Consider the following 21903-nt stretch of genomic DNA (forward strand, 5'->3'; position numbering starts at 1 on the left):
GGCAATGCAATTTATCACGGTGGTTGGCACTAGTGGTTTGCCTCAATGCAAGAAGGTCCTGAGTTCGACTCCATCAACTGGCCGGGCTTTCTGTGAGGAGTTTGCATGTGTTCCCTGTGTTTGCGTGGGTGCTCTCCAGACACTCTGGCTCTCTCCCACAGTCCAAAAACATGCTATTGGTGGGATTAGGTTAACTGCTGATTCTAAATTGCCCATAGGTGTGAATGTGAGTGTGAATTGTTGTCTGTCTCTCTGTGGTAGCCCCGTGATAGACTGGCAACGTGTCCAGGGTGTATCCCACCTCTCACTGGTATTGTAGCTGGCGTATGGTAAACGACCTGATTCTTATTACCTTATCATTACCTTATTACCTATTCTTTCTTTCACACTTTCTTCTATGCTTTTTTAAAAAGCATAGAAGAAAGTAGTTACTCAGAGAGTAACTTGGGGTTAGTATCTTTCTCAGGGATATTTGGGATGTATTTACACTGGCTCCAGGAATCGAACCATCAACCTTCAGATCAGTAGATGGCCTGCTCTACCTCTTGAGCTCCACCACCGTTACTGGATGACATGCAATCTGCCTCCTACAAATCACCGTTAGATAAACTATTAAATAGTTATTTTATTCTAAGCAATTTTGCCAATGTTTACTAAATAATTTATATTAATGCTAATGTTTCTGAACTATATCGCACTTCACATCTTATATAACATATTTGGTAATTACTTGTCAGAGATTACTGATCATTCTATATTTATGCTGATTTAAAAGGGATGCTGCATGTAAATTTAGTCACAGAGACTAAATTTCATCTGGAATCCCTGGCAGGTTGATGATATATTAAATTAATCAACAAAGCCAAACATACAGGAGGCATGTGAGCATAATTCCAGGAGATATGTGAGATAAAACACATACCCATACACCCATAAAACTTATTGTTCACATCCTTCTTATAGATGCACTGCATCAATTTATTAACCATTTGCAAAGTCTTAAAAATATCAGTTTTAAGTTTATAATAACAACTAAGTAATTTTATAGAGTGGTTTACAAACAGCTAACTTCTATAGCAAATTGATTGTTAAAAATAAAATGTTGTTAACTATGCACCTACCATTTATTAAGAATTGTTATGGTAAATGTTACCAAGCTTTATAGTAAATTAAGCATATTAAGCACATAATGCAAGATCGCAAACCCAGCTCTGCCTGACAAATCAACAACAGCAAAACAAGAATGCCTTGTTGTAAGGCCTTTTTTAAGGACCTGATGACAAATTTCACTGTGGAGAATTCACAGATAACTAAAGATTGGGCGAAGCTCCCTGAAGCTACAGACTGCCAGCAATCAAGCTGTGAGCACAAACAGATTGTCATTTTAATCACTGAGGCAGCTTGTATGAACACTCGTCTTCCTTGATGACATTTTTTTTCCTCAAGTCACCGCTGCTCTCCAGCAACACCGCTGTTGATTTGAGGAGGTAAAGACGTATTGCAGATTTCCTTTATCATGCAGCCGATGTGGCCCTCTGAGCAGGAGCTTTGTCACGTTTTAAATAAGTCAGCACGGAGCTTCCCATGATGGGGACCAATTCCTTCACTAATAATGGAGCAGAGGAAACAATTTTAAGTCATTCTACAGTACAGTCATGGCTCTACGGAGGGATACTACACTGAAACATCTCAACAAGATTTAGAAAGATTGTTATGACATTTTATTCAGATGTTCGTGCCCCCCTCCTGACATTTGATACTCCAGATTCTTTCAAGTCAGGCTCAACAAGAGGCTGAATGTTTTATCTGGTCTATTCGCCCTTTTGAAGTGAAAATGAGTAGAATTTTGAGACACAGTCCTAATTTTAGCAACAGATTTGTGACAAATATATATTTAGGAGAAATAGTTGAAATATACAACATGAATGAAGAGATGAGCACAAATCCCAGGATGCTCACATATCCGCCGGGTGGGGGGGTGGGGTGGGTTGCTAACTGATGCAACGAATGTGGGTGGCATTGGGCTTACAGTTAATTTTACCTGAATATCTTATTTATTCACTTTCATTATGGAGCTGCTTTTTGAACAAATGGGTTAGTCTGTGGTCACAAAAAAAGAATAGCTCTGAATCCCATTTTACTTCCTGGTTGGAGATGACTTGGTAGCTATGGAAACATGGAAAAACTAGACAATAAGTCAGGATTTGCAAGTGTTTCTGATTCATTTTTAATTAAAACATGTGAACTGCATTTTAACACAAAGGGTTTCTGGCATCCTAATTAAGACAGGACTACAGTGCATGAGTCTGAGTGGTGGTTTGAGTGCATGGTGTCAGAACAACTGCATGGTGCTGTATAGCACACACATACGTGTAGAAACTGATCTTATAATTTGAATGTCAGGACAGATTAGTATTAGGCATTCAGAACATGCTTGGTACTCCCACTGCAAAGCAGCTATAAGCAAGAAAGGAAGAGGGGAAAATCTGTCTACTGTATGGAAGCATAATGGCACTGTGTCTGACACAACTGATTTGATGCGGATCTGAGGAGGAGGGCCCGTGCCCTGTGACAGGGGGCTGTGATCACAGGGGGCTGCGCTTCTATCTGTACAGAGCAGAGCTGCTGCTACATTTGACTTTCCTGATCTCTGGATCAACCAGATACACACTAATTGCGGCACATTGTGGGGGCGAACTGTGTAAATAATACATATGAAGTGCTTTCCGGCAGCACGATTTTGCACAGTAGTCATTGGAATTGGGACAGACATTATGTGCAAACCGTTTATTTATTTTTTTTGACCTATAGAAATCCAATATGAAGATCATAAAAAAGGGTAATGGAGGCACATCCACCCTAAAAACTGCAACGCTTCTGCCCGGGCTAGATAAAACCAGGTAAGTCATGCAAAGTTTTACAATAAAGTGCAGCAGACAGCAAAAACGGTGCAGGTTTTACTGTCACACGTATAGAAAAATCAACACAAAATAAATGTAAAGTGTCCCTGTTTGCCTTTTGGCTGGACTTCAAGTGCTTTTTGGAATTAAATTAACACATTAAAAAAACAGCAGACAGTGATTATTTCAGTCCCAGAAGAGCTAGTGTCCTTGGGCTTTTCATACATTGCACAGCATGATGCCTCCCGAAAGGCCAAATCACTAACAATTTATACAACAGGCCATCCATGGCAAAGAAATCTAAGCTGTGCAATTGGGCACATTTGTCTCTTTAGCTGACTGATTCTAAGAGTTAGCTTTAAAATTACTTGCATTGTTTGGGACATTTGGTTCTGTGTTTTTCTTAGGACAGTTTTGCACATTAGTGTGTACAAAATGCTCAGTTTGTGGCTTGAGGAGTAACACCATTGCAATACATAAATCTGTCGTAAAGTGTCATCAGTTCAATGCTTAAACCACTGAACCTGAACTCAAGGTCATCTGTGAAGATAATGATTAAATAAAAGCCCAAAGCAAGACTCGATGCAGGCCATGGATATAGTGATATACAGGAAGATGCTTGAAACACAATGTGTTGTTTTTATGAGGATTACATGAACAGGATACTCTCCTAATTAATGAGCTCAAGTGTTTTGTTATCTCTGAGCAGAGATGAGCTAGCACTTTCCACCCGTGCTGAGCTAAGCTAAGATATCTGGCATCAGATTTGGTGTAAAGACATGAAAGTCTCATTGATCTTCTCATAAGATAAGATAAGATAAGATAACTCTTTATTGTCATTGCACAGTCATACATAGTACAGTAGTACAATGAAATTGGAAAAACTGTCCTACGTCGGCACTACATATAACACAACACGACACGATATGACACATCACAACGTAACAAACAACACAACACAGTATATTAACTTAGTATAAAAAAGAAGAATAAGTGTATGTGTATTGCACACTGTTATTATTGCACATTAATTATTATTGCACCTTGTTATAAATATAAATATTATTGTTATCGTTTTAAACATTGTTACCTCCCCCTAAAAAGTCCAGGGAGGTATCCAGTCAGGTCAGCTATTTACATTGATCAGGACTATTGCTCTGTTGTAAAAGCTGTCCTTGAGTCTATTTGTTCGGGACCTCAGCAGCCTGAACCTCCTGCCAGACGGCAGCAGCTTAAACACCCGGTGTCCTGGGTGTGTGCAGTCCCGTAGGATGCTGCGTGCCCTCTTGAGACAGCGAGTGCTGTACAGGTCCTTCAGGGAGGGAAGAGGATGTCCAATGATTTTTTGGGCCATGTTGATGACCCTCTGGAGTGCCTTTCTGTGTGCTGTGGTGCAGCTGGAGAACCACACACCAATGCAATATGTCAGCACACTTTCAATGGAGCAGCGGTAGAAGACGGTCAGCAGCTCCTTCTTCAGGTCCATTTTTCTGAGGATTCTCAGAAAGTGGAGACGCTGTTGGGCCTTCTTTAAGACCGCAGAGGTGTTAGAGCTCCATTGGAGGTCTGTGTCTATGTGCACACCCAGAAACTTGAAACTGGAGACCCTTTCCACGCACTCCCCGTTGATGCTGACAGGCTGCAGCTCGGACTTCCTCCTTCTGAAGTCAACTACCAGTTCTTTTGTTTTGGTGGTATTGAGGTATCTGACAGCCTCACTTACTTTAAAAAATCCTTTAAGAAAATACTGTCATGGGGGCTATTTCGAATTAAGGCTTCTAAATAATTTATTAAAGCATCCACACACAATAATATGGCCTTAAGTCTTTTAAATTTCTGACTACTAATAGTGATTAAATTACTCCTTATACAAAGTGGAAGGATAGTCCTATAATTTTTACTAGTGTCTCTTCTTATCTGGAAGTTTGAAGTACAGAGGAGTGAAACAGTCCTTGAGAATCACCATGTTTTTAACTGCTGACTACTTTTTATTTACATCCCACAACCTCCAGAATGCAACTATGTGAGATAATTAGCCATTGTCAACGAACAAGTGGCTACAAGTGTCAGGGAGGATATAATATGACCAGTTACAGTGCCAATTTATAGAGTTTTAAGGGCACATTAAAGTCCGTGAAAGTGAATAAGGAAACCATTCAATTTAGTCTTATTGTGTTCCCTCCAAGAAACAGCATTAAATCATATCTCTGTACTTCCCGACCGCTAATAGGCTGAGCATCATTCGCAATTTAATGGACAATACAGTCAAACTGAGCCAAAGAGATAAGGTTTGGGTGTTATATGCTATATTTCTGGGGTCATCATCAGGGTAATGAATGCACGATCTTTTAGTCGAATCTTATTACAATAAGTGTGCTATATAACGGATGTGGTCAGAGGTGAGTGTGCCTCTCGATGCCATTTAAATCCTTCTTAATAATACCAATATAATTTAGTTTACAAGATTAAAGTTAGAATTGAATATAGATAACTGTTACTGTGCGCTTGGAAGAATCTACGAGTTACTGACCCTAAATTAAACATGAAACTACAGGCTAAAGTGGGGCCCTAGCTTAGAGACTGTAATTAATTATAAGAAAACTGCTTTGATCATGTTTGCGCTTAGAAGGGAATAAAATTGTGAGGGGCAAAGGAAAGTCTAAGTAAAAGACAGTGGATTGAATAAAACCTACCAGTTAATTAGGACTGAATAACAGATAGAAGGAATAATTGTAATTTAATTCAGTCATTCTACAAAGACATAATTACCGCTGCATGTATAATGTAGGGAGCGGGAAATGTATTGTGATCTCTGAGGCTCTGTTCTTGTCAATATATTCATCAGTAGTGAGAGCTTGGCCTCTATTAGCCTTCCAGCAGGATATTTTATTGTGAGCTTTAATGTATTTCGTATTCATCGACATCCAAATAACATGCTAGTCTTACAAGTAACATTTGGACAAGGCGGTTACAAATGTAACCAGTGATTTGAACAGAAAGAGACACAAGCATAAATTTAATCGCTAACAGAGTCTAACATAAAGTCTAGGGTGTGATATTTATGTCTTAATTGTCAGGAGGCTATTTCCTGAATCCTTTGGTTCTTTCTTCTGTTTATTCGCTACATTTGCCCTGCTTTTACTGGGACAAATGTAACTAAACAAGACAAATTTGCTTATTTTATAGCCGCCAATGACTGTCTATAGTACAGGCAGTAGCATATCGAGGCACATGTTGTGATAGGATCTTGAATGCACACCGGAGAGACATCTCAAAGCCCATTATATGATTCTTGCATGGGCTCCACAAACACCCGAGGCAACCAGCAAAGCCCTGCAATTACGCAATCTCAGAGTATTTGTCTGGCCACACGCAGCTACACAGGATTGATGCTCCCTGTGGAAAAAACAGGTTGTTGGATTATGTGACTCCCAACCCAATAACTGCTACCTCCTTGCAAAATATACCAACAATCAGATGATGATAAATCGAGAGAAACTCCTTTCTTCCATCCGGACCTGTGCTGGCCATGGATTTGTCCACAGAGGACACTATAAGGTTGAAAGTGGAACTGTGCGCACACCGGCAGAGAAGATGCTGTAGAGATTTCTATATCTTGGAGCTTTATAAATACTGTGTCTTTAAAAAAGCTGCTGTTTCTTTACTATACATTTATGTTTCCTTCTAAACAAGTTTTACTGGGCAATAAACACATGCAGTGTAAAAAAAACCAAAACTATATGATGTAATCCCATCACACATCCAGTGGTATATGGTCAATATATGAAAGCCATTCGTGGGTTTACAACCCTGTATTTTCAGTAAGGGAGCCGTCACAAGGATCCCAGACAGATAATAGGAGCCCCCCCATGGAGCAGTGTGGGAACAATGGGGTGTATATGCTGGAGTTTAATATCCCTCTGCTCTGCTGCTGCCTCTCGGTGTGCCCAGCTTTTGGCAGCTGTGTTTGTTAACAGAACCTCACCAAGCCAAGGCCAGACTCTCTACAAGCTAATAAAAATCTAGAAAACTTAATGAGCCAAATTTTAAATCAGCAAACTCAGCACAAGATGGGGCGATGTTTGACACCTTGTAGCACCCGCTGCGACGCATACTGAACACACGAGGAGACTCTTTACTACATGAAAATAAATCAGCTCTTTTAAATTCACAAGAGCTGTACACCGGGGTAGTTTATTCTTTCTTTGTTAACATTCTTTCTTTATTTTATTTCTACTTTTTTCGCGTATCATCGCCTCCAAAGAGGACTCTGCTGCTGATGCTATTACCCGACTGGAAACGCGAACGTTACCTGTAGTCGGCTGCCAAATAACACCAAAACACTCACAGGCTAAATATAAACAAACTACAAAGAAATTACTCATAACAACGCAGAGACGTCTGACAAGATTTATTTAATGCATGTTTGAAGTCCTTTTCTCAGATGCGTTTCGTCTTAATCATCTATATCTGTTCCCCAGAGTAATTCTTTCTTCCACTTTCAAATGGATAAGCTGTTTTAGGAAAATGGCTTATGGCTTCAATGCCTGCCAACAAATGACAAGGCATTTTCTTATTCTTTCATCACATGCTCTCCCCTGCAGAAGCACCCCAGCAGCTGCTGATTCAGTGCCTGTTTATAGCTGGGGATGATGGCTTTCAAATGAGATTGGACTATAATGAATCTGATATGAGCATGTGACCAGTACCTTGGTCTGCACGTTGGGGTCTTACGCAAAAAGAGGGAGGCCTCCCGCTGCTTTTTTATTTCTCAACCCCAGTGAAGGCTCATTTATTTCTGTTTTATTGAGACTTTTCTCTTCAGCCATTAGTGTTCTGCAGCTACAAGCCTGGAGCTGATGCAGCATGATTTAAGAGGACCTGACTTGCGATTCTATCTGTCTTTACTCCAGAGTGTATTGTTTGTAGTATGAAGATTTAAGAGAATCAGTGACTCTGTTAATGTGCAAATTAATATACAGAGACATTTAGAAGCAAATATCCTGACACTTTTGTCCCATGCGAACCGCTTGATAAAGTGAAGACGAGCTTACAGTAAATTAATTTCCATGGTCCCGGCCCCTCAAGTATGAGCAACTGCTTCTTTTTTCACTTTTTATATCCTTGTAAATTAATATGAGACAGTTTTTCTTAGATACAAACCTTGGAATTTCAGAAATTGTGATGTTTTTGAAATACAAAATCAAAATTAGAAACAATGCTTTGCGTCTTAGTTCTGACAGTTGTGGCCCCAGGGAGGTTAAAGCTACAGCAATGCTTGTATTATAAAGAACAACTTTATTCCTCAAAGACACTCATTTTAGCCCGCGACCTCCATTGGGGTCATTGCAAATCACATTACAGACAACACTGTGAGCATCACATCTCAACAGTGTCACTATTCCTGGAAGATAAGTAAGAGGGCATAAAGTTTTCAATAACATCTAAAGTCCTTGTGTTTCCCCCAGTGAGCATCAGTAATAAAGGCAGACTCCAGTACATGACCTCATTCTTTGATTTCTTGTTTCCTGTTATTTACAGTTTTATAACAGTTTGATTGTCTTTCAAGCTTTAATATGATCCTAAAACAGATCAAATTTTTGTACTTGTGGGCTTCATATCAAATTCACACTGAGCCTAATTTAAGCCTGTGTTTGAATTCTATTTTCATTTTTCTTTTGTACTTGCTCTCAGATCATTAAAGAATGAATGATTTCAATTCAATGTTATTTATATAAGTAACAACAACAGTCGCCTCAAGGTGCTTTATATTGTAATATAATAATACGGAGAAAACCCCAACAATCAGATAAGCCCCTATGAACAAGCACTTGGCAACAGTGGGAAGGAAAAACTCCCTTTTCACAGGAAGAAACCTCCAGCAGAACCACACTCAGCAAGTCATCAGCCACGACTGGTAGGGTGTGAGTGGAGGGAGATGGGTCAAAAGACACACTGTGGAACAAAGCCAGAGATTAATAACTAATTATTAAATGCAGAGTAAACACAGAGAGTGAAAAGAGGAGAGCGAAGAAAAAGCACTCATTGCAGAATAATCCATCACATTCTCCTATATCTTAATGGCACAGTGGACATTTTTCCAGCTTTCAAATGTTTCAAATAGTCTAACCTTTATTAATACCATAGCTGTTCTCCAGTCATATTGACCAAATAATAATAATATGCATAATACCGTAATAATATGTGTAATATGTGACTGTCTTTTGTCATATTGTCTTTGTTCTTATCACTTCTTCAAAGCTTCCTAGCATTATGTTTGTGTATCTCATGGGCTGTTTTGGGGCCTTATTTCTGACTGAATTGTGTGCGACTTACTGGACTTGGTCAATGCCACTTTGGAGTACTGGATGTTTGTCTTTTATTTCCAGAAAGATTGCATTTACTCTTAAAATTTTGTAGTAGAAAATGTAATACAAGGAAATTGTGCCTTTTGGAAAATTAAATCCTACCTTCCACTCTTTCAAAGATAGTATTTTGGATAATAGCCTACCTCAGATCAGGTTTTTAACTCTTTTCGGCATAATGATTTTGTACACTCAATCCCACCACAGCTGATATTTTAGGCCACTGGTTCTTGCATACATTAGTCGCCGTTGTCCATCAGTACACATAATGAAGCGTGATGGTAGGTAATTTGTTCACTGATGCACTGCCTTTTAAAGAAGATGCAAATTGATTCCATCGCAGCCACTCGTGGAGCTTTCGGTATTAACGGTGCGAGCATAGCAGGGTGCTCTCACGCAAACACGTCTCTGCAGGCACGAGCACTCGCCTACTAGCACAAACGCGCACGGAGGCACTCCTGTTCACACACAGACGCACAAATGGATGCCCAGTGTTATTGCAAAATCGCTGACAGCTTTATTGAAATCTGTTCGAAAACAAATGTTTGGTAGGATGTTCTCCACAGGAGGCACACTATTAAACAAACTGCATGCAGAAGATCAGCGGTGTTTATCTGCCTGGCACACAGCTGAGACATTCAGCCGTGTGTACTCAGTGTACACACCTGCACATCTGTGCAACACGCACAGGCACACACGAAGCAGTCACAACACCCTTTTGTAATCCAGCTGCCACACAGAGAAAGCGCAGGTAACAAATGTAACAAATGCAACAATATTTGTGGTTGCACAGATGACAATTCGTGTCTCTGCTACTGGTTTTGCACAAGTCTCTGCCAATTTAACAGCACCGATACCCAAAGAAGGTTTTTGGGTATCAGCTTTTAGGGAAACCTCTTCCTCAAGTTGAAGCATTTCATATTAACTTGACAGATATAAGTTCTTGATTGGACAAAACTGTAATAATGATGCAATTCTCTTAGAACAAACTAGTAACATTTGCTTATCTTTGATTATTTAAAGTCTACACTCAGCGTCAGTTGTATGCTTGGTGTCTAATAAATTTGCTATCACACCAATTCCTGTCTGATTTCTTCTATGGTGTCTCCATGAAAAATATAGTTCATCCATCAAGCTAAGATTTTATGTGAGGCACGCCCTTCTGAACTCTTTTCCTCCTTTAAATATTAATTTCAAACCACATTGTACCACTGCTGTTTTATTTTTAGATATTCATGCAATAGGTGTTTTTCTCTTTGTATTAAATGGGAACTTCTTCCCATGTTACACATCTTACACGTGTTCTGAAGTACTAGTGCCTGTTTGAAAAAAAGTTGTACAAAGCCCGGAGAAAGGTGCACTAAAAATTTTATAATTGCCTCAAGTGAGTGCCTCGATTCGCTTGACTCAATGTCAGCGGAGGTTGAAGACTGCAAGTTTGAGAAGGAGAAGAATAATAGCAGCTGTTACTTTCGGAAGAAGTGAGGCTACGTCTTGCATTGGTCAACATGCAGTCACGCTCAGTTGTTGCTTACTTTGCAGTAAACGCTGCACGAAAAGAGCAGACAAGCCCCAGTCTCCACTCCAGTGTTAATAATACATCCCCAATCCATCACCAGTTGTGTCTGTGTGTGATCCTTTGTTCCTGAATTACAGCAGTATGTTACATGGAAAGAAATGAGAATGAGTGTTTGTGTACCGAAGAAGCTTTGCTCTCAGGAAAAGTGTCACTTAAATCGACAAAATCTTCTTTTGTAAAATAATGGCAGAGTCCAGCAGGGAGGACGACGTACATGTAATAGCCCTCACCATACAGTGACTCATGCTGCACGGCAGCATTGCACCAAGACAGAAAATAGAGCAATTTCCTTTTGTGCTCTGGGTTCTCACTTTATATCGCTGGAGATTGCAGCAGGAAAATATCCTTTAAAATAATTTCCTTCATTGCATTTGATTTGCATATGAAGCATATAATACTAGGAGATAATGATGAATTATCAATGACACCTAACAAACTAAGTAGCTTGCACAGTGATGCCAGAAAACATATTATGATAATGACTTCATCTTATACATTACTGGCATGTTAAATTTAATGAGTTTAAAGTGCCTTTTCAATGTCTTTTCTTTCATTTGGCTCTCCTTTGCAAAAGGCTGCTAGTGTGCACAAATGTCTTTAAGACACTGCAAAGAGCGACTGCTGTTCATGATAAAACAGCCTCGCGAGAAAGGAATATGATTTGAAACAGTTTCTCTCCCAAACCTAACAAAGTGGGGGCACGCTAAAGCAGGCGTACAGCTATGCAATCCATAGCAATCAAATAGTTAATCCTGCTTAATCCATCTTTGTTCACAACAACCTATTCTTTGATTATATCAATTAACATCCACAATACATCTTAAACCCCGTTGAGGAGTTAAAATCTCTACCTTTATATCATCTGGTAATGAAGTAGCTGCATGTAGAGTCAACTTTTAACCTTGGTGTAAATAATGGCTTATGGTGTAATGAAAAAGCAATCTAGCATTTACTCAAATGGGTTTGTGGAATAATAGCTTTCTGCTGGATGACGACTTACAACGTCTGATGAGATACAGCAGCATGACTGCCACTTAGAGTTTCACCCAGAAAACTGTTCAGCAGCAGTCAGACCCGTCTCCCTGTAATTGTGTTTATAGTGCTTCTACTTTTACTATATAAACTTTTAAGAAGAGATTGTAGCCACTGTGATGCCACCCTTTGGTTTTGGACCCAACATTTTAATGCGTTAGCACCAGCATTTTTACCGCTGTCATGTTAGCTGTTCCGTGCCACAGTTTACAACATTTGGATGAGCACACTTAGCTTGCAAATTGCATCCATAAACCATATTGGTGCTCAGCAGAGACGAACATATCTGCTAACACACATTAGAGCTAAATAACTGCTTGATAACATACATACACAGCCCACAGTTAAATATGTTTGTTGGATGACTCAAATAAAAATGCATCAACATTACAAATATGTCAGAAATATTATGTTCATTACCTTCATTTATTGGGGGTCCTGTCCTGTGGTGGTCGTGGGGTTACACTCAGAGAGAGTTTTGAGTTTTCAGAGTTACATTTCTGCTTGCTTACCTTTGTGTGTTAGTTCCTTTTATTTTACAGTTTAATAGTTCCTTCATTTTGTTTTTCCCCATCTGTGTTTTCTTTATGTTTTTGTCCCTTTTTAAGTTGACTTTTCTGTCTGAGTTTGCTAGTTATCATTTCTTGATTCCTGTTAAACTAACTGCTGGTTAGTTGTCTTCTGTGTCTTGTATCTGCTTTTCTTTCCTCCCCTGTGATTGAGATGATGCCACGGTGTCTTGTTTCCCCCGGCTGTGTGTAAACCCAATTAGCCCTCAGTGTGTGAGTTCATATAGTCCTGTTGTTCCTCTGTTCAGTACCTCAGCGTATGTTAATCTTTCATCCTGTTGCTTCACCTCATGTTTGTTTTTTTAATAGATGGATTTTACAGGCTGATTTATGTTTTGGACATCTAATAAAGGGCTGTTTTTTTTGCTATTGTAGTTTGGGGTTTTGTTGTTCTTTAAGCGTGCCTGCACACATTTGAGTTCCCAATCTCTGCATTACATGACAGTTGGGGTCTAGCAGACATCTAGAGGAACTGTTAATTAAAGTGGCCATGCCCCTACCTCTAGTATCCAGGTGGATGAGCTATAAATTAAAAATTCATCCCTCGTAAATATCATGAACTATTCATAGCGATGGAAACAATAGACTGTAAAAATGATTGTAAGGCACTAAATTTGTGCATTGTAACATGGGAGTCTATGGGCATTGACATGCATTGGGAGCCTGCTTCAAGTGGCCACAACAGGAACTGCAGTTTTGTGCTTGCTCTGCTTTAACTTCCTTTTTTCAAGTCTCTTGTACATTAATCAAAATTTTAAAAGGAGCACTTGTATGGTACTAACTGAACCTTAAGTGGTTAAATATTTTCACAAAAATGTCAGCTGTCCAAGGATGGGTAGTTTCCAATTTTTCCATTTCTTTTTTTTCAAGGATGATGCATGTTTTTATTAATTCAACAGTTCATCAAATTAAAAGGAGAATTTGGTAAAGACTCTTCTATTCCAGAGTAAATTGCACTGCCCCTGGAATATTATTTAAACATGGTGGCCTCCAAACTAGATACCTCCACCTTGTGCATGTAAGATGGTGATAATGGATTTTAAAATGTTAGCCATAATGGTCTTTTTCTAGAATAATTCAGGCAATTTTCTCTTTCATTTGACATTTAAACCTTTTTATTTTTTTTCCAGTGGATGATGGCTTATCAAAGGGAGAGGAGACAGGAAATAGAAATGTGTTCATGCCAGGATGACTGATGATAGTAACTACAAGTAGCGACGATATGCTCCACATCGAAATCTGTCCGCGTTTGAGGAAAGTAAGCTACAATAAAAATAAGCAAAACTTTCCAGTTCCTGAGTGACAGAGCCTATTAACACAGAGGAGGTCAAATCAAATCAGAACCCGTCAAATTAAAAGTAGCATGTCAACAGAGAAATGCCCCAGCAAGCCATACCCTGCTGTGAATTCAAATTAGCTTTCTTTGCATAATATCTATCACAGTGTGAACCTTTCAGCATAATGGAGCAAAGTAAGGTGAAAACTGAATTGGAGAAGAGGAAAGAATGACTGAAGGCTCAATGACCATTTCAACTTTCATTTAAATCTGACCTTTTTCATCATGTCCATTGAGAAGAAGAGGATTTTTGTGCAAATAGTGCGTATAAATTTATGAGCATGCAGAACTAACCCCCGGATTTTGGTTTTAAAGAGCGGGGATCTAATAAACATTTTAAACTAACATAGAGCCGAGGGTCTGTTTGACTAATTTCACACGATCATAAGCTCATTCTGCATTCGTGGATACAGCCAACAATGGCTGACATAGAAGTGCGTAGTACACAAATGATAATGATGTTGTGAATATAGAGATCAAAGTCTTCTCGCTCTGGCGATTAAGTGTCCTAACAAATGCATGTATGAGGACAGCCTTATCACCTAGGACCACACAGAGGCCTTTTCATATCTGTCGCTCTCAGATGGCCAACCTGCGCCTGGCATGCGTAACGCTGCCAAATAAAAAAAACAAAACACCACAGGCACTGCCTCTGCGGGCAGCCTGGCCTGTTCATTTGACTGATCAAAGAACTCATTCAGACTTTCGCAGTTTAATGCTTATCACTTCAGGACAAGTAGTAGGCGATTAAATGAAGCACGAGAAGGGCAAGTCTGGAAATTTTCTTTGGCTTGTTAAAACTAAACAATGCAAGCTGCCGTTAACTTGTTTACCTCAGCTCCAATTCTGGCCCTAAAACATCTTCTGTGCATATTTGTTGTAAACTCGGGAAATTGTTGTTTTTATTAGTGCACAATAAGAGTGCTACAGCTTGATATAAGTATCGGTACGCTTCATCTTAATATTGCGTTCCACCTAGTTTGTTTTCCTTTTTACATAGTTTGATGAATTGGTTTGACCCCTTGTTAGAGCATCTCTGGAGGTTTATAAATGTTCTAAACCAGTGTGATTAAGATCGCCTTCAGTCATTACACTAATGGACATGCATTTTAATCAATGGCATCCTCATTTGCATCACATGTTAATTATCTAAATCATTTTGTCTCATCTGTTCATTGTAATTAGTACCTATCAGCAGCTTCACTGAGTCACTGCATTTCTGAGAGATAACCCGGCTCTTCCTGCACTTACTGAAGATATATGTGGTTAGCTAGAAAATAAGTTATGAGGTTGTGGTAAGATGAAATAAAAACAACTATAATATATCTATTATAACATAGAAGTTCATTTTACACAGCATATAATTCATACCTTGTATAGGCTATGAAGTGTACCGTCTAAAGGTTCGTTAACACACAACTGTTTTTGCTCGCTTTCTTTTCAGTTCGGTTTATGTGCTGTTGTCATATAAATATCTTGAAACGATAGCTCAGAGAGGGGCTCATTGTCTCGTTTTGATCTCAAAGCTTCCCGCAGCTAAAATTTCAGTCTGCTCTGGAAGGGCACTGTATATAACAAGTCTGGTATTGTGTTGCAGCAACATGTCAGTTTACTCACACAGACTCACAACAAATGTGGAAAACATTTTAGGAAATAAACTTTTTTTTGCTTTCTTGAAGAAATTTCGATGACACCACGATGAATTGGGATGTCACCAGAACTGGTATTTACCTTCCTTTAACTTTTTTCAATAGAAATTCTGAAAACACAATGGCACTTGTATTTTTTAATACTGTAGGCAGTGAAGGTTACAGCTCTTCTGAACAGGCGGAGGCAGCATACACCTACAAGTTTTCTAGTCTTATGGCCACAAATGCAACTCTCGCAGTAGCTCTGTCCTTGACGTGGGTAAGAAAGGTAGAGTCAGGCATGGAGGGATGATGTGGGTGACCAAGGGATGATAATTGATAAAATGAGGTGATATTTAAGCGATTATGTCGTGATTTTCAGACCAAGGGATTAAATTCAGCAAAGCACCTAAAAGACCAGCATCCAGATCTGTTCTTCGTGAAGCAATATCGTCATAAATTATCCACCTCATTCTGTCCTAAAGTACATGGTACCTAAAAATATACTTTTTTTGTGAAAGCTGGCACTGCCAAAAAATCAGCCATGTTTCATGGGCAAAAAAGTTTGTAATGACTAACATTGCAAAAATACTAGCACAAATGAACCTTATGCCTCATATTAACAGTAATGTGCAATCAACAACCCTTCTAACATTTTAGTCTGTGAGCTCTCGACAAAATTAAATGTAAACATTTTTAATAAACAGCATGTCGGTGAGTTAAAACAACTTTTTAACAAAGGAACTGAGAATTCTGTAAATCTACTTCTGTTAATATTATATTATTTCTGAGGTTTACAGATGATATTTTACTGTTTAATCCTTCAAAAGAAAAAGAAAAGGCAACAAAAATTATGGACAAGACAATATACTGATCCTGACAATATTCATCAGACAAACACACATTAATGCTGAAGATAATGTCCCAAATACTAAACTGATCCTTAGAGGAAGTGGAGGAACCTTAGAGGAACCTTTTCAACTTTTTATTACTTTTGTATAGTTTTAAACTGATTTGCCTAAAATGAGACAAAACACAAACGAGGCTCATGTTTGACTGAAATCATTCTTAAAAAGTTTTTTATGGATATGGTGATAACAATGTTGAAAGTGATGCGTTCCAACAAAATGTCTTATTGTAATCACTTTACATCTTTAGCTGATTTCAATTCTTGTATTATTTTTACTAGGTCATTACTTTTATTTTTAATGCACGAAAGCACAAGAGCATGACGATAAAGTCCTGAATCCAAGACAGAAACAACTATATACTGCTAACTTGCGTTAGACAACATGCTAACACAAAGCTAGCCAACAACCCAGAGTGATGCTAAAGCTGACCCCAACCCAGCACCCAGATCCTGATCTTCAGCAGCTAACAAAAGCTATGATGAGCAGTCTGACTTGCAGCACTGCAGTGCAATCATTGTGCGATGACCTTAAAGTCTCTTTGGTCCTGATTTCATCTTTACTGTACGTTGTTTTTTGTGTTCATGCATAAACATAAAAAAGACTGTATGTATGCCCTCATTAGGATAGGATTATGTGTCGGCATTTGGAACTGTAGCCTCAGGTTTATACTGTTACAATTATGTGACTGCATTTCAGGTCATTTTACAGAGCAATGCAAAATACAACGAGTAGTGTAGTGAGCTGCTCTGGGATTGAATTAATCAATGTAATGGTTTCTTTTAAGGAAAAATAATGAACAATGTGTAATGATGACATTAATTGTGAGTAACAATGTAAGCATGAATTCTTCTAGTCACTGTAAAAGAACAACAACAACAAAAAACTGTAACTGTAAAGCCTGGTATAGCTTGTTTCTTGGCCTGAACCACAAACTCCTTTGGTTCTATTGGTGAAAGGTTTCACCCACAAAAGGGTTAAATCACATTACATTTCTCACATGGCCACAAAAAACGATCAATGAATTAATTTGACCACAAATGTCAAGGAGCTGTTAGCTACATGGCACCTTTTCTTGTATAAATACCGTCATGAAAGAGGACGACTCTCCTCAAACTCTTTCCAGTCATTTATTCTGTATCCCAGTGCAGCCAATCACAAAATGAAGTCGTCGTCGTTAGACTGTGTGCTACATTAATGTTGCCAGCTGACTTCGCAATCAATAATGATTTGATCAGTTGAGTACAGAAGCAGAGCAATTACTGCTTACCTCGGTTAACAGGTGGCGTTGATAAGCTGAAATCAATCATTATTTTATTTTTGACTTAAGAAAATTACAGAAAATGGAGAACAGCTATATTGAAGTGAAACCCAACACGGGTGACTGTGGAGGGCGAGAAGAACAGATGGAACGAGCAGGGAGCGAGGAGAAAGGAAAACCAATTCTGCTATGTTCCAGCTGTTCCAGTGTTTCAGTGAGGTGACACCAGGCCTTATTAATGTTTTTTAAGAATAATGTCCAGATTTTTAAGATGGAATATACTGAAAGGATAACACGGGAGTCAAGAGACACTGGCTGCAGAACCTCACTATGTGAGACTGACAGAAAAACTCTTCAGTAAGACATTTTATTGAACAACAGAAAGAAATATGTTCTTACCTGAGAGTAAACATCTCCACAGGAGAGTAGGCTGACACAGTGATAAAAGCAGAGCCAGTTTCCCTCTGCCTCATGGGTGTGGCTGGCACCAAGACCATAAAGTTATTATCCAGCCTGTGTTCAGCAAGAGGTGGCTCAGTGGGGTTCTGGTAGAGCCTCACACCGCCAATCCTCCTCAAAGGCGTTGAAGTATAGGAACCAAACAGCCCTTCCTGACTTGTGCGGATGAAATTGTCCTTTCTGGATTCATCTGAGTGGCACCCTGCGTCTGTGGACTGCAGCACGTAGTAGAGCTCCACTGGGGTGCCCTCGGACACTTCGTGATTCCTCTGGCGTCCTGGCACGACGCTAGGTGGGCTGAACCAGCTGGCCAGTGGCTCCAGCTCAGCCACACACAGTCCCAGCTCCCCCCTCAGCTGGCAAGTACCACGTACCTCCTGGGTTTCATGGAAAGCAAACATGTGCACACAGGGCAGCTTGTCGATGGCACTGTAGTCATCCCAGTCCCTGCCTGCAACATAGAACAACACCTGGACTTTGGGCTTGGTCAAGTGAATTCGGGAATTCATGATAAAGGTCTGCACCTTCCAGTTAAAGGTAAAAAGAGAAGAGGCAGGAAAGGTCCCCGGGCTCTGCAGGAGCTCTAAGGGGACAGGCTGCTCCACAGAGAGGGGCCCATAGCTGGCGTTCACAGAGGGCAAACTTCTGGCCTGGTAGATGAAGAAGGGCTCGGTCCGCGACACCAGGGTAGAGTTCCTCATGAAGTCCTGGTTGGCCTCCTTCAGGAAAAATCCCAAGTCAGCATTGAGGAGCTGATAGTTGACAGGCAGGTACGTGGGGATAGAGGAATATCTCTGCAACCCCTCTAAGACTCGACAGTCGGTTACTAAAAGACAGAAGAGAAAAGCCAGTCAGTGTAGTCTTATAATAGAAGAGCTTTTATAACCTATTTCACCAAGATGATGTAGAAAGACACAAATAAAGCCAAAACAGAAACTAGAAGGAGCATTTTGAACGTGCAAGAAAAGTGTTGTAACTACACATATCTCTGATAGATCACATACACTAAGTCAAGTAAGGATTCAAGGTCTTCTGAACGAATGAAAGCTTGATCGACTCATTAGTCCAGTATTGTTATTTGACTTCTGACAACATGAATCAGCTGAATAAGTGAATTTCAGTAAATTAAAAAAAGATGTGTTTCTTTCTACTAAATAAGTCAGAGCTGTTAATTGTTCGACTGACACAAAGAGCATGTATCACAGGCAGCAGACACTGAATGAATGCATTTATTGTAAAAGGACATCAGTTACCTCCTTACATGTTTCTTTTCCTTTTTTTTTTAGTACGGTTAATACGTATAAAATCCTCACTGTAAGCCAAGACTCTAAATATTTTCTTCAGACTATAAAGGAAGGATGTCTCAGGAAAGTTTTAATAGAAAAAATGGACACTAGGAGTACTGTTCATTTAATGAGGTGTAAGAAATCTTCACATTTATTTCAACAAAGTCATTATTTTGACTCTAAAGACTAGTAGGTGGTTCATATTCATGTGTTTTAAAGGGTCTGAATCCTGTGATCTTTTATATGAATAAAAACAGATTTAGATTAATACAAAAAGATGACTTCATTGAATTTACAGTGCCGTATTTTTTGTATGACAGAGCGTGAGCTTTTGTGCCATTTAAAGTCTCTTAGTCTTCTCCATAGTGTGTATTGTTGGCATTTGGCAATGGAATGACTTTAGATTGCTGTAAGAATGAAATGCTTGTGTGCTGTAATTGTATTTTAAAAAGCCTGAAAAAGGACAAGGAGATTTAGACATCTGAGAAGATTATCGAGACAGAGATTTTCTCTGCAACATGTTAGAATTAGTGCTGAAACAATGAAGCAATTAACCAGTAATGAGAAATAATAATGAGGCAGAATTTTTGCAGTTAATTAATAAGTATACCCTTCTGGCCCCCAAGCTCTAAATGTATGCACTACATTTATATATTTATATTCCTGAATTTTGCTGCAATTATACCACTAGAAACCCCACATTATCTGTGCGCTTTAATTAGAAATGTGCAGCATCGAATTATCCATTTATCAGTATAACATAGCCTATGAGGTTCAATATAAAATCAGTTAAAATGTAATTATAATTACAATTAAAACCAGCTTTCTAAATCACAAGAAGTCCATAGAGACTGACAATACTGTTCTTATAACCCGAGGAACTTCACAGAACACATAAAGAAGGTTTTAATGACAACAAGCGTGTGCTTTGACCTTCTTCTCCAGAGCAATCGGCTACATGATTACACTTCCTTAGTACACTTTCATCCTCATGCTGGCTGCTGGAGGATTTCTTTCCTCTGATCACCCTTGTAAATCAAACGTCCCAGCAGGTTACAAATCAGACAAGGATTTGGACTTCACGGTGCTCCTGCCGGCCTTAATGTTGCTCTCCTACCGTTGGATGGAGAGAAGCAGTCAGTGTCCAAACCTCAAACCATGCAGAAATGGTCCCACTTAAAGAATCACTTTGTAAAGACTCGGTCTTTACAGCAGAAAACACAGATTTCTGAGCTGCAGAACAACACTGGGCAATTTGTGTTTTTCCTGACCAAGCAGGAGCTTTGTGTCAACTGCTGGCATGAAGCGTTGTTGTATACGTGCCATCACACTGCTGGCAGAAGAAAAGCTTTATAGCCCAGTCAGTGACCGATTCATTCTCTGGTTCCTGGGAAGCAACATTACTCTCACTCTCCTGACTGAGCCCTCATGTGTCAGAGAAGGTGAGAGCAAAGAGCTCTCTGCATTGAGCACCTCTCCTCGCACCATGTTGAAATGTGACTTAATGCTTTCACTGCTGGTACAAAGACATGTAGGCGACTCATCTGTGTGCTTTTATATACGAATGAAGAAAAAACAATCTGGAAAAAACTATTTCCAGCCAAGAAATTTAAATTTCATTTAAAAATGTTTTTATTTTAGTATTTTACATTTTTTTATTATTTAAAATATTTTATTTTTATTTTATTTATTTTAAATGTTCCCTTCATTTTTTTAAAATGATCATTTTATAATCATGTCTTGCATTATTTCTTCTTTTAAGAGGTTTAGGAGCTAGGTAGTCCCCCTAACCCCCTTTTAATTTTTGAATGCTGAAATAAGAACAGCGTTCTCTGGAAAAGTCATCATCTTAATAGCAGCATATGTTATTCTGCAACAGCCACTCAGTCATAGTCAAAAGAAGGTATACCTGTTAGATTCAAGGTTTACGTGGTGTGGCGGGGTGTGGTCTGCAATCATGCCCCGCCGGCTTTAAAATCTGTACTGGGTCCTGTCCTGTTGGGCTGTGAGCTGCAGACGACTGAGTTGTGTATACAGCAACTGTGTGATAAGTGTAAATAAAATATGCTGAAAAGCATTGTAATGCCATCGGGTCTGCCGTGGTTCTGTTAAACATGGGTTTCCATGACATAATAAAAATATTACATACAAGCCCAGATGAACAACAATATTACCTTAAATCTAAGTCAAAATGCAGAGGCAGTGAAAAGCACAGCCATGACAGTGTTTGTTTTTCATGCACTTTAGTTTTTAATTAAATTATACATTTTTACTTCTATCAGTGAAGAGCAATGATAAGGATTTCATATGCTTCCAAACCTTTTACTGCCATATAAATAAAAAAAATTACCCTTGGCCATGACTGTACACCCCATGATTCAATTAATCGTAGAACTACATTTAGAAACTTCACTTGAAGCGTTGGCCTCAGTCAGTCTCTCATATGATTATACAGACGTCTCCGTCCGCTCTTCTTTACAACCTTACTTCAGCTCAGTGACGTTTGCAGGCATTTATACACAGCTCTCTTAAAGTCCTCCAACAGCATTTCAGCTGTGTTGACGTCTAACTTTAATTATT

The 21903-nt window shown here is 39.1% G+C and overlaps 1 protein-coding gene across 1 annotated transcript in view; it reads right to left on the bottom strand.

Annotated features, from left to right (window-relative positions):
- The window catches only part of LOC146620939 (transmembrane protein 132C), a 192516-nt gene that overhangs the window by 148732 nt on the left and 21881 nt on the right, over positions 1–21903 (bottom strand). The window contains exon 2 of the mRNA XM_085367141.1: positions 17978–18863. Within this exon, the coding sequence (XP_085223267.1) occupies positions 17978–18863 (886 nt within the window). The remainder of the gene's footprint in view (positions 1–17977; positions 18864–21903) is intronic.

This window comes from Diplotaxodon limnothrissa, linkage group LG12 (genome assembly GCF_057381915.1).
Source record: "Diplotaxodon limnothrissa isolate DT_005_m linkage group LG12, D_limnothrissa_male_GT1.1, whole genome shotgun sequence".
Lineage (NCBI taxonomy): Eukaryota > Metazoa > Chordata > Actinopteri > Cichliformes > Cichlidae > Diplotaxodon > Diplotaxodon limnothrissa.